The sequence below is a fragment of the Somniosus microcephalus genome, chromosome 6 (assembly GCF_052327205.1).
Source record: "Somniosus microcephalus isolate GS21.2 chromosome 6, FLI_Smic_1.0, whole genome shotgun sequence".
Taxonomy (NCBI): domain Eukaryota; kingdom Metazoa; phylum Chordata; class Chondrichthyes; order Squaliformes; family Somniosidae; genus Somniosus; species Somniosus microcephalus.
In genome coordinates this window covers 246,823,675-246,838,011 of record NC_140992.1, presented here as the reverse complement: position 1 = coordinate 246,838,011, position 14,337 = coordinate 246,823,675, and the positions used below count along the sequence as shown (strand labels likewise).

The window sequence follows — 14,337 nt, the reverse complement described above, 5'->3', positions numbered from 1 at the left end:
GGCACCAACAAAGTTATACTTTAAAAAGATATATGGCCTGGAATTTTCTGTAAAGTTTCAGCGTAACTGTGGCATAAGCGCGCTGTTTTTCAATGGCAGAGGTTATGCTCTACATGGCATTAATCCCCCAATGTCACAAGAGTAGCGTATCCTCTGACTTTCCACAACGTCACAGGAGACCTAGGCCTAGAAATTCACTGGCGCCCCATTTGGGGCGCCAGCCTCGCCAGGGCGCCGGAAGTAGCGCCCCGGAAGAAGTCGTGGCCGCCCGCCGCAAATTCAGTTTCAGCACCCCAGAGGGAAGCGTGGCGCTACTCGAGGCGCCCCGTATCCCTCTTGGGGCACTGCAACTGAAGTTCGCAGCGTAACGCACACGCTGCGGCACGGCGCGCTGCAGTACTGCAGACCTTCCTCCCCTTCTTAAAGGGGAGGGGCCTGCTGCAGCGCGCTCAAAGAGCGCGAGTGCCAGCAAAAGAGCCCGGCATCGAGGAGAAGTGCCGGGCTCTCGGGACACAGCCGGCACTCCACGGGGGGGGGGGGGGGGGGGTTTAAGGAGGCCGGGGACGGCAGCGCGGAGAGGTGCTGGCCGCCCCGCACTCAGCGCCTCTACCGCCGCAGGTAGGCCCCCCTGAACCAGTCGCAAAAGCAGGGGGCGCTACCAAATTTTGCGATCGGGGCGCTGCGCACACCGATGAAGTCATCGGTAGCGGCGCAGCGCTAACGGCTACCGCCGCCATTAGCGTCCCGCTAAATTTAGCGGGAGGCGTGGCCAGTGGCGCAAAACCCACTAAGTGCCCTCTTTGGGCGCTAACGGGTGGCGCAGCCCACTGAATTTCTAGGCCCTAGTATTTAATTAAGTCTTACATCTAGCATGTGTATGTAATGTGTGGGAAAGTCTCTACAGGGCAAAAAAATTCTGATTTGATTTTTTTTTTTTTTAAATCAAACGCAAACCTCTAGCTGTAAAACAAACTATAGTGACATTTGAACCAACCAAAGAAAAAAAAACACAAACACACCCAATAATCATAAAAGCCACCAAATGGATGAAAGGAAAGTAATTTCAGTTGCCATGTTGATTTCCCACTTGCCACTATATAGCCCCAATATAATAAATATGGAAAATTAAACAGTACTGAAAACCCCCACAAAACTTACTTATTAATTCATCCATCTGACCTTGCAAAGACTAACCCAACTTTTGCTTGCGTGGGCAACCCCTCTCTTAGGGCTTTAAGTCTGGCTTCTACCCCATTGCTGGAGCTCCAATCACTAAACTTTGAACCCTCCCTAAATCACAGCAATTCAGGAACCAAAGCTCCCACAGCGTCCCAGTAGACAGAGACCGTGAAGTGTGACAAGAAGTGACATAACTACTGTTATTTGTGTGAAATTATGAGCCCCACCCCCATTTCTCACACCTCACCTTCCTGTTTCACTAACTGGTGCATAGCTCCAGTACTGCAGGATGGCCCAAGAAATGCTGCCAGGTTTCAATTTCCCTGTCTGCCCTGGCTCCGGTTTTGACTGCAATAACTTCTCTTCGGCTTTTGTTTGGTTTTGCTGATGGTGGCCAGAATCCGACAGCAGAGAAGCAAATCATATAGTCACATCAAAAGCCCTCAATAAATAGAGTATGGCCAACAACTCTCAACTCACTCAAAGAAACCTGCTTTTGCCAATTTCAACCTGCTACCCCAATAAACAAGCTCCCAGGCAACTTCCCTCCCAAAGCGGCCCAGGCCCCAGCCCCCAACTGCTGGCAAGCTCTAGGCACCAACCTCCTCCACAAATACTGGCAGACACCAGCACTCTGTCACAGTTAGTCTGCTTCCCTCAGACACAGCACCCCAGGTTCTCCCCACCTTACATTACAACAGTGACTACACTCCAAAAGTACTTCATTGGCTGTAAAGCGCTTCGAGACGTCCGGTGGTCGTGAAAAGCGCTGTATAAATGCAAGTCTTTCTTTTCTTTCACCCTTCCTTCATACCATTCGGCCCCAGACCACCAACTGTGTTCCCAAACACTGGCCCAAGCTTCTGGATGTGCACAACCTCGCACTTCCAGAAACCAGAATGAGAACAAAGTTGCACAGGAACAGAAAGATAAACACTGCAATGAGAATATAGAGAATTGTAGAACATTCAGATATGTAATCCTATGTAAAATACAGAGAGAGGGTCACAAAGACTGAAAAAAGCACAGGTACAGGAAGAGTTAAAAAAAGTGGTCCATTAGCAATGTCATGAGATAAATGTTTAAATATCACACAGTTTGTTACGGACCTAATGCATATATACACACTTCATGAATGTTCAACTTTTCAAAGCAGTGACGTACAACCAGTGAATGAGTCACTGAATTAAAATCTTTTGAGAGCGACACAATTCTGATTAAACACCATGTCCAACACAATTACTTTTGTTTCCAATAAAACAAGTTCACATTTATTGGACAAACATTCTCACGCATTTTCACAATCTCAGTTTTGGATACAAGATCTGGGGTTTATATTACAACAGAACATTTTTACATTTATTGAAGAGCCATTTCTTGCAGACACCCATATGCAAAAATCCAGTTAACCAAATGCACAAACTGAAACTCCTATACAAAACTTGGCTGCCTACCTGGTGCTCCCCACTATCTATATCCTTGCTGCAGTTAGCGCTCTCCACTACCGGAATTGGTGATGTCTACTTCACCACTTAATTGTTGTCGTCCATGGGCCAACCTGCGCTACTGCCTTCCGCTCTGCTCACGGTCACTGTCACTGTCATTTCCACCACACACTGTTTTTCTCCTCTTCCACCATCCATTCTCTAAAGTTGGTATTTCTTCCACAATTGGTTTCAGCTTAGAAAACTTCCATGCCTGGAGAATCGTTAAAGGTATCGTTAAAAACTGGTCCTAACAGGTCTAAATCACCAATGAGGGAGTAGCAATTTCCAATCCTTGAGGCTTGAAGCCAATAGCAGAACAAACATACTGATGCACACAAGTAGAAACTAATTGAAATGGGGCTTCAAGGCTGGATAATAGGAGTTTGTGGAACAAGTTTGGCCAGGGGCTATGTCTTGGACACCCCTACAGTACCCGATATGAGACTCCCATCATAAAAGACAGCACATTTTCTTACTCCTCATCATAGCCAACATCACAGGCAATCGGCTAGTATTTAAAAAATTCAAGTTGGGTGAAACAGCTGTGAAGTATGAAGGGACCTCAGCTGAAGAATTAAGGAGATGTGAAGCAAACCTCATTTTCTCTCAAGGATAACTGTGGCATTTAGGACCCTAGTTTATGAAGAGGTTCAGAGAAATGAGCATGTTGGAGGAGGCTGGAACACCGTAAGATTTAAACTGTGCAATAAATATTGAAATACAATAATGTATTAATCCCAGGTTGAAAATTGTGAAAGAGTTAAACCTACATTTGCATTTGTGGAAGGCACAGCACTGCATCAAATTAGAGGTTGATAAGGAAACAAAATATCTCAAGACACTTATTTTACTACATGTAGCTTCATGAATATGTAAATAGATTCAAATGCAGCTACACTTAGTCAACAAAAAGTGTCCGAGATGTTGGCCATGTGTCATTTTTGCAGGTCGAGAGGTATGGGTTCCACTGTGTCACAAGCTTCTACCAGAAAAGTTTCCCTTATGATGCAGACTTTATAATTGGGCACAATTGCTGTTTACGCCCTCGAAGTTACAAACAGAAAACCAGCTCCATTTTGTCATGATAGCAAAAAGCAGTCTTTCTCTGGCAGAATATATCCATGGGGGCCTCTCGCCAAACACTAGCACACAAACGCCTGGCTAGCTGGACTTTTAAGGGCAGGAAAGAAAAAGAAATTACAATGCAAGTAGATTTTGCCTAATTAAACAAACGGCCCTGAAACAGCAAGGAACAGTGTATCCAATAGATCTTGCTTTCTATACAACATGCTTCGACTATAGGTCCTTGGAGAATACCATTTACTCAGCACTTTAAGCATGTCAGCCTGGTCAGACGATCTCCCTTGTGGCAAGGTACCTTACCAGGAAGTTCTAAGGTGTAGGGGATTGCATATTTTCCTCCCTGCTGTCCTCTCTTTCATGGTGTCTGCTCTATTAACTCCCCAAAACCTTTGAAGACAGTTATGCTTATTGTTGATAAGAGGTGGCGCTATTGTAGCTGAAGATGGATTAAAAATGCAGTTGAGCTAAAATTCTCTTGCACATTTATTCCTCTTAAATAAAGGTGACAGTTTAAATCCTTAAGTTTGAAAATGTTTTCCCAAGGAGTAAATTCACACATCAATGTAAAACTAGAAGAAACAGAATTTCAAGGATTTAAAAAAAACCAGAAAACCTAAATACAGTAGTGTGAAAATGTGTAACATTGGAACAGTGAAACAATTCCAGCATAAAAATTAATTAACTGTAAGATATCCATTGGAATGCACAGGTTACCCGTACATATTGCAAACATACACAGTTAGCTGGCCCCATGCTGAGGACGCATGGATCTACTGCCCAACGTGCAAAACTGGTGATGACAGCAAAAAAACTGCCGTCACACGTACCTGTACGCATTCCATGGTGATGATAAACTTGAATTTTTCCAATCACTAGCACTGGACTATGATGAAATGAAAAACCCACACACTACATCATAACCACAATTACTGTTATTCTGAGGCACTAGAAAAATGTAGATTAGTTTTTTTTTACTTGTAATATACAAATATAAATTTGAAGCCATGAATATTTAGACAATCTTTGTACAAAAATTAAAAAAACATAAAACAAAATTGGATAGCAATCAAAGTCCAAAGCGTGCTGGGGTATGTCGTGGTGTCATTGGTGTTCCTGGCTCCCTGCGTCCAGGGGTATAAATCTTGACTGACCTATAAAACAAATACAAATATTATAAGGGCTATTTCTTCATTTCAAATCAAAGAGAGGGAGGGGGGAAAAGAGTGTGAATTAGACACAGCAAATCCTCTTAATTACTGCCTTCAAAGAGTTTATAACAATAGCCATTTATATGAATAGCTGCACAAGGCAATTTTCTTTTCTAGTTTGCACCTCCTGTTCAGAACACAAATTCGGCTTCTCTGTTCATCTATATTAAATTAATCTTGTCCATCAAATGTCTGCAGCTGTTTTTATTTTCCTTTTCAATTTCTATATGAGTAACTGGCAATAAATAAATGGCTAAAATACCAAAAATAAAAACAGATGGTCAGTAAATATTGTTCAGTCACCAAACTGTTTATAGGTTCATATTGATGCAAGGATAAAAACAGAAACTATTAAGGGGGAAGATTTTCCTCGGTGCATTATCTATAGTGCAATCACAAACCCATTCTTTATAAATGAGCTTACAGTTTTGTTACAGCTAACGTGCACAGAAAATTTTCTCTCCATCTGATGCATAATGAGAACCAAAAATATTCTTACAACAGAAAACATTTTTAAAAATTCAGCACAGGATCCATGCAGAAAATCCATAATAGAATTATTGTCTCAAAAGGAGTTTCTGGCCAAGGAGTCAGAAAATGCAAAATTGAGGTGTTACAGCAGCATCATTGGAAGGAGGGTGTAATTATAACGTGGCAAGTTTACATAGCCAGTTTCCATTATCAATGTGGACATAGGAATTTATAATGGAAAAGTCAGCATAGGAAATGCATGCTGACAAGATTTTTTTAATATATTGTATATTAATAAAAAAGCATTTGAAGACATTGTTCAAACAATAATCATTATAAACTTGTATTGCACCACAATCTAATTAGTGCTTGTATTGCACTAGAATCAAGCCACAAATTAATGTAGTGAACAACTTTTTCCCCCCTCTATCAAAGCTGCTTATAACCTTTAGTACACACCATGGCCTGTGGAGTAGGTCCCACTTGTGACGCTGATGGTAACTCAGGTCAGCAAGTCAATGGGGATATGAATTATTTCCATGAGTCTTAATACTGTACTCTTAAATTCACTTAAGATTTTAAGATTCATTACCTTTTATCTATATACCACTACACATAATAAATATATGGTCATTTCACATCATGTTTGGCAACCTACCCAACTAGAAACTCCGTTTAACTCTGTCTAAATAATTCTTTTCACTGGCATAAGGAAAATTCCTCAGGGTTGCATTCTCTGTACTCACAAAGATAAAAACAGATGGGAGAGCCCATTCAGCTGATCTAGCTCATCTTTCTATAGAAATGCACGATGTCCCAACACAGGATCTAACTGCCTCTTGAATAACTCAAGAATTTTTGTCTTCACTACTCTACCCAGGCGACCATTGCCGGTCCTGACATCAATCCTGAACTTGCTATTTATCAGTTTGTACCTATTCCCCTTACCCTGTGTCGTGATTTAAAGTGAAACAGTGCTGCTATGGGCAATCTGACACATTTCTGTGTAGGTTGCATGATTTTCACTTCTCGGTGTGAATTCATAATCTTACCACATCCTTTGAAAATACAGCCAAAAATCTTAATAGTCTCACTGTAAAAGTGACTACACAAAGTTGTGATATTTTCAAATTACTTATTTTGCAATGCTGTTGTGCTTCAATGTTGTTACTGGGCAATAGAACATTTTTCCACTCTGGATAACATTTTATTTTTATTGTTCTACCAAAGCGTAGAAAATCCAGTTGGTGAAGTTCACGTACAAACACGCCACATCGCATTCCTGTGTGTGTTATTCTTATGTAGGCATTAACCCATTTAAAATAAACAAGTATATATAGGTGTGAAAATGTAGTACACAAGCGTGAAGTGTACATTTCAGATTGGAAAGTTCTACCCTACATTGTCACCATCAAGCACTCCCAGATCTGGTGGGGCATGTGTCAGATGGAATTAAAAGCAATCTCTATTCTGCCTAAGCAATAGAAGTGCAAATAACCTACAGTTGCACCTGAGTAAGATGGCCAATTTAGTGATAAACTATAGCTGTTTCCTGCTGAGTACTCATCCACCTCGGACTCTTTGAGCAAGAAGTCTTGCATTCCATCAGTCAAGGGTGAATGTAGACACAGTTGACAAGGTGAAAAGAATTGTGTTAACCAACTCTGCCACATGATCCCTCCAATTAAGACTATTAAATACATTTTATAAAGCCCATTAGCACCAGCACCATGTTTCACTATATTCCCAGTCTGGCGTTTGCAAGTTGTTCCATTTGAAGGAAGTATCCAGGAACTTTAATAAAGTGTAATTGGGTGTGGCTGTAATTAGAAATGAGACTATTCAACCACTTTTTCGGATTGGTTATAATTTTTAATGTTAATATTTGGTAGTATGCAAATAGATTGCAAAGGTTTTGCAATCAATATCGTTCCCATTGTACCAAATACTGCCCCAATTTATAATCATGAGAGTAGAATTTTATCTAGGTTTATTCATGAACCTTATTTTGTTAAAGTTGCTAGGTACTTTCCGCAAATGGCACAATAGCTCAAATAATAGATACAAATTGCTGTCTCAGCGCAAATGGAAATTGTTTAATGAACCTGGCGTGTTAAACAGAACCTCTTCCAACTTACTTCAGTGCCAGTGGCAAAAACAAAACTGAACAGATCATAATCAGGTGTGTTTTTTCTTGTTGATGCCATCATTTCATCAGCATGCTTCTAGTACTTTCTCCAGCTGAATTCAGGACAAGTCAGATTTCAGTAAGGCAGAACAAAAATAAATTAACGAAAGTCAGAACCTCATGCTAAAGATTGCTGATTATAAAAGGTCCTCTTGCTTTCTGATGGCTTAATGTATAAATTCACTGTGTGGCGTGGTCCTTAGCCATGACAACCAGAAAGGTACAATCCCCATTCTGTGATGAGTTAACTGATTTTAGTAAGGCTGGCAGTAAGGATGCTACAATTGGCTTCAGCTGCTTTGTGCTAGGCAAGGAACAAAGTTGAAAAGAAAATAGCCAGCGATTCTATTCCTGGTCACTATTAAAGACTACCCCACCCCTCCTGGAAAGTCCATGTATGTGGATGTTGAGCAACAACAGGATCAAACTCACTTGTGATGACTCTGCCGGTCAACACAGATTCTGATCTCACACATGAAGTAAAGTCACTTGGCTGACGTACCAAAGGGCTGGCGCGACCCATGGAACTAGACCAGAGGGCAAGTAACTGATTTCAAGGAGGACAGAGGGAAAGGGAAGAACATTTGTGGTTGGACTCTTGACTCTAGAAATGGTAATATCCACAACAAATCTTCCACCCTAGGCACCCAATTTATGCCCATTGTCAAATAAGGTAGGAGAAATAAGCGATACTGAGGTAGATGTTCACAACTTCCACAAGCAACAGAAAATAGCGGGTCAAGCTTTGTGTCACTTTGCTGCCAGGCGCTGGATGTTTTTATTTTTAGGCTTTCCATGGTCTTAAACAGATTGAAAGCAACCATTTTACTTTTTGTGTGCTTAAATAAAATGAACTGTATGAAGAAGGAATTGTGGAACAATATGACTAAATGTAATATGAAACTTCACAAGTTATAGGTTCAAAAAAAAATTATTTAGAAAAAAAATCTCATGTTGAGATTCCAAGGCCTCAGTGGCCTTAATTATTTTTCAAGAGCATGTTAAATGAAAGTTGTTGAAGATCACCCCACCCAACATTTGCTCAGTGAATTATGTGCCCTGTGTGAGCTGGCATTGAGTCATACAGATTAGAAGGATTCTAGGTTTGATTCCTGGTTGTGCAAAATTGAGGATGTCACAATTCCCCACAACATCTTAAAACTAAGAAAGGGGGAGAGGGATGTGTTATCAAACAGGATTTACACTTTTGATGACTGGGTGGCTCAAGCATGTGTTGTCTTTCTCCATCATCATTTATTTTCTCCAGGTTGCCACTAGTCCATAAAAAGTAAAATGTCTAATGACTGCTCTGGGGTTCTGCATCATGAAACCCAACATTCATTTTATACATCACACACACACACAACACACAAACTATTTTAACGCTACTTTACATTTTCCTACAAATGGAAAATAGGAGGTAGTTAATAAAATGAAAATAAGGCAGCAAACAAAATGTTTCAAGGAAAACAGCAATGTCTCTCTAGCAAAGTCAAAAATAGGTCCAAATTAAACAATATTCCTTTAAAAATAAATTCCCACAAAGAAAGCCCATCAAGGCTTTATTTTTCTCTGAGCTGAATGTCAGTCACAGATCATAAAAAGAATGACATCTAACCAGGCAGTGTAATCTCCTTTTTAATATCTTGAACATGAAAGCCCTGGATACCTCACAAATTATCAGCCACTACCGTATTCTCTGAATTACTGCTAAGTGAATGAAAAGTGAAAAACTGAAACAGATTTCTTATCTAATTCCCAACTGTTTACTTTTATTAACTGATGAATTGAAATAATTTGCCTTGCAGTTTACTACCATTGCAAATCACATATTGTCACCACTTGCATGATGTCCTGCAAATGCATTTTGTTTGATTTTCCATTTTAGTACCTCTGATAGACTTATAAGGGAATATCTCATCATTCATTTCAAACATACAGGTGAAATATTTCTGCAAAACACAGATACTGTATTAATGTTTGTGAGAATTTCCTGTTAGCTGAATGTTCTTGATAAATGAATAAATTTAGCAGCAAATCGGTTATTCCTTTAACATGCACTGACTGCACATTTTTAATCTATCATAATTTGATATTGCATCAGTGACCCCTACGGTGACCTTGCCAGTCCCTGCTCTGAAAACCAGCTCAAATAGGGACTGCAGTGTTTTATATTCCATATTTGGTGACTACAGGAACAGAGAATATTGCTCTTATCTCTCTTGCCCAGAAATGGCAGGGTATTATTTCATTCACTTGAGAGAAGAGAGAGAGAGAGAGAGAGGAAAGAGGGGAGGGGGTATTGCATTAAAGAATCTGTCAGAACCAAGATGAAAGTCACTGGAACAATTGTCTTCTCCTGGAAAAAGCCAGACAAATCCCCCAGCAATCTACGTGCTAGATAGTTATTGTTTCTATTCAATTTTGTAAATCTGAAAGGCTGCTGCTCTCTCTCTCTCTCTCTCTCTCTCTGTTATATTAGGGACAGCTACTACTGATGGCTGCTTGATAACTGAAGACAGCCACAATATTACATGAAAAATGTTCTCAAAATCCCTGATGTATTTTTGGTCAGTAAATTAACAACAGCTCTGTCTGAAGGACGACACAAAGTATAATTACAATCGTTAAAGGATGACATTTGAGCAAATGTATAGATGAACATTATTTAAAATATTTACATTAAATTGTGTCAAAACCATACTTCAAACATTAACTCTGCATGCATAATTAATTACATTTTATTTTACGTTTTGCATTCTGAATAATGTTTTTCATAAGGGTCATAACTGGGGTGCTCAGAACAGATGTGCATAAAATGTGAGTCTGAATCAAAACATTAATATATTTATAACAAATTCAGCTATTTCTATTTTTATTTTGCCTCCTCAATTTTTTATATATCTTCACAGCTACAAAATTACTAAGTCATCTTCTTCTAGACTATTCTGGGGTTTTTTTAAGCAGCACTATCACATTCATAAGGGGAGGAAGCAATACAGTATTTCACAGCGGCAGGAAGCAATACAATATTCCACAGTACCTGCCTACCAGAGAATTGAAAAACGCACAATATGCTCATGGCTAACAGGTTGGCTGTTTGTCTCCAATGTAACTCAATTCTACTGCCATGGTGAAGTATCTCAACACTATTACCTTGCTCATAGATGTAACATAAGAACATAAGAAATAGGAGCAGGAGTAGGCCATTCGGCCCCTCGAGCCTGCTCCACCATTCAAGAAGATCATGGCTGATCTTCTACCTCAACTCCACTTTCCTGCACTATCCCCATATCCCTTGATTCCCTTAATATCCAAAAATCTATCGATCTCTGTCTTGAATATACTCGATGACTGAGCATCCACAGCCCTCAGGGGTAGAGAATTCCAAAGATTCACCACCCTCCCGAGTGAAGAAATTTCTCCTCATCTCAGTCCTAAATGGTCGACCCCTTATTCTGAGACTGTGACCCCTGGTTCTAGACTCCCCAGCCAGGGGAAACATCCTCCCTGCATCTACACTGTCAAGCCCTGTAAGAATTTTGCATGTTTCAATGAGATCACCTCTCATTCTTCTAAACTCCAGAGAATATAGATCTAGTCTACTCAATCTCTCCTCATAGGACAATCCCCCATCCCAGGGATCAGTCTGGTGAACCTTTGTTGCACTCCCTCTATAGCAAGTATATACTTCCTTAGGTAAGGAGACCAAAACTGTACACAATACTCCAGCTGTGGTCTCACCAGGGCCCTATATAATTGCAATAAGCCGTCTTTACTCTTATACTCAAATCCTCTTGCAATAAAGGCATAACATACCATTTGCTTTCCTAATTGCTTGCTGTACCTGCACGTTAACTTTCAGTGATTTGTGTACAAGGACACCCAGGTCCCTCTGAATACCAACATTTCCCAATCTCTCACCACTTAAAAAATACTCTGCTTTTCTATTTTTCCTACCAAAGTGGATAACTTCACATTTCTCCATATTATATTCCATTTGCCATGTTCTTGCCCACTCATTTAGCCTGTCTATATCCCCGTGAAGCCTCTTTGCATCCTCCTCACAACTTGCATTCCCACCCAGCTTTGTATTATCAGCAAACTTGGATATATTACATTTGGTCCCCTCATCCAAATCATTGATATAGATTGTGAATAGCTGAGGCCCAAGCACTGATCCTTGCAGTACCCCACTAGTTACAGCCTGCCAGCCCAAAAATGACCCATTTATTTCTACTCTCTATTTTCTGTCTGTTAACCAACCCGCAATCCATGCTAGTATATTACTCCCAATCCCACGAGCCCTAAATTTGTTTAATAACCTCTTGTGTGGCACCTTATCGAATGCCTTCTGAAAATCCAAATACACCACATCCACTGGTTCCCCCTTATCTATTCTGCTAGTTACAACCTCAAAAAACAGATTTGTCAAACACGATTTCCCTTTCATAAATCCGTATTGACTCTGCCCAATCCTATTATTATTTTCTAAGCGCCCTGTTACCACATCCTTAATAATAAATTCTAGCATTTTCCCTACTACTGATGTCAGGCCAACTGGTCTGTAGTTCCCCATTTTCTCTCTCCCTCCTTTCTTAAATAGTGGGGTTACATTTGCTACCTTCCAATCTGCGGGAACCATTCTAGAATCTATGGAATTTTGGAAAATGACAACCAATGCATCCACTATCTCTGTAGCCACCTCTTTCAAAACCCTAGGATGTAGGCCATCAAGTCCAGGCGATTTATCAGCTTTCAGTCCCATTAATTTCTCCAGTACTATTTTTTACTAATACTAATTTTTTTCAGTTCCTCATTCTCGCTAGATCCTTGGTTCTCCACTATTTCCGGGTAGCTTTTTGCGTCTTCTTCTGTAAAGACAGAAACAAAGGTCGGAATTTTGACGGTGCTCAGAGTGTGGGTTTGGAGGCGGGACCGCGGTCAAAATCGCAAAGATTGACAGCAGGTAGGAAACCCGCTGTCAACCCGCCTCCAATCAATCTTCCCAAGTGTCGGGTCCCCGATCTGCGCATGGACCCGACACCTAGCGGCGGGAAGAGGATTAAAGCCACTTACCTTCTTGTTAACAGGTACTTGATATTAGTTAAGAGGCTCTTTTTCAATTTTGCCGCTTCTGCCTCAGGTTTCCTGACATCTGGACACCACGCCAGGTAAGTGTGGCGTATTGCGAGTCTGCTGTGATGTTTCTGCATTGAGGACAGCTGCAGAAGTAGTGTGAAAGATCCAATGATGCACTGGTGAGTTTCAGAGGTAAGAAAATGTTGGAAAAATCATTTTTAATGCATTTACACTTTTCTGTAGGTAACAAGTTTTGAATTGGATGTCTAGTCCCACCTCATTGGGAGAACCTCTCTCACCAGTGACAGATCGCTTCTGTAACCTCACCTGCAGCTGCCATCTGTTCTCTCCTAAGGAGGGAGTAACGGGAGAGCCTGGATGCAAGAGCTCACCATTGTACAGTGATTGTCAGTGTTTGCAGCACCTCAATGCTGTCAAACACTGAGAAATGAGCTGTCAGAAAAAAATTGTGCGTGGTCCCTTTAAGAAAACCGTCAGATGACGCGTCATCAAACAACATCATCTGATCGGCTTCCTCTTAATTGGCGGGCTTAACAAAGTCAATCAAGGGAAAATCACGTCCATGGGCCGGATGCAGTTGGGGGCAGGACTGGAGCCCGGAAACCAGCTGACCCGCTCCCAAGCCGCATCCATTTGCAAAATCGCGGTCAAAGTATTTGTTTAATTTCTCTGCCATTTCCTTATTCCCCATTATAATTGCTTCTGCCTCAGCCTGTAAGAGACCCACATTTACTTTCGCTAATCTTTTCCTTTTTACATACCTATAGAAGCTTTTACAGTCTGTTTTTATGTCTCTCACTAGTTTACTCTCATTCTATTTTCCCTTTCTTTATCAATTTCATGATCCACCTTTGCTGAATTCTAAAATCCTCAGGCTTATTACTCTTTTTGGCAACATTATAAGTCTCTTCCTTTGATCTAATACTATCTATAACTTCTCTTGTTAGCCACAGTTGGACCACTTTTCCTGTGGGTTTTTGTAAACAGGCACCAAACTGCCAGAAGGAAAAGCAAGAAAACAAATGGTTGAGTCAGCTTCTGTTCGCAATCATAAAACTTTATGCTTTTTTTGTGCAATTTATTTGTTTGGATTGTTCTAAATGTATGGAATGTACTGCAGTGAATCAAAATTGTAGAGGTGAAAAATTAATGTTACAAGCCCGCCTACAAGTGCTTTCAACAGGAGTTGTTGGGTTTGACGGGGCTCCTCCCAATTTAAAAAAAAAGCTGGACTTTCTAATTTTATTTTAAAATCTGTATAAATATCCCAAGTATAAACAATGTGATTTCATAAACAGGAGGCAGTGCCTCGGATTACAATATTACCGATTCTCTGGCACTTAGAAGAATGAGAGGTGGTCTCATTGAAATATAAAATTCTTAAGGAGCTTGACAGGGTAGATGCTGGAGTATTTTTCCCCTGGCTAGGGGTCACAGTTTCAGAATAAGGGGTCGGCCATTTACAGATCACAGAATCACAGAATCTACAGTGCAGATAGAGGCCATTTCGGCCCATCGAGCCTGCACCGACACATATCCCACCCTATCCCCGTAACCCCACGTATTTAATCCCCTAACACTAAGGGTCAATTTATCATAGCCAAATCAACCTAACCTG

At 40.6% G+C, this 14,337-nt stretch overlaps 1 protein-coding gene across 3 annotated transcripts in view; it reads right to left on the bottom strand.

The window, feature by feature from the left end:
* Positions 1 to 2,422: 2,422 nt before the first annotated feature.
* The window catches only part of dhx38 (DEAH (Asp-Glu-Ala-His) box polypeptide 38), a 95,973-nt gene continuing 84,058 nt past the window's right edge, over positions 2,423 to 14,337 (bottom strand). For all 3 annotated transcript variants that reach the window (XM_085991729.1, XM_085991727.1, XM_085991728.1), the window contains one exon: positions 2,423 to 4,900. In XM_085991729.1, the coding sequence (XP_085847855.1) occupies positions 4,816 to 4,900 (85 nt within the window). In that variant the 3' untranslated portion in view covers positions 2,423 to 4,815. The remainder of the gene's footprint in view (positions 4,901 to 14,337) is intronic.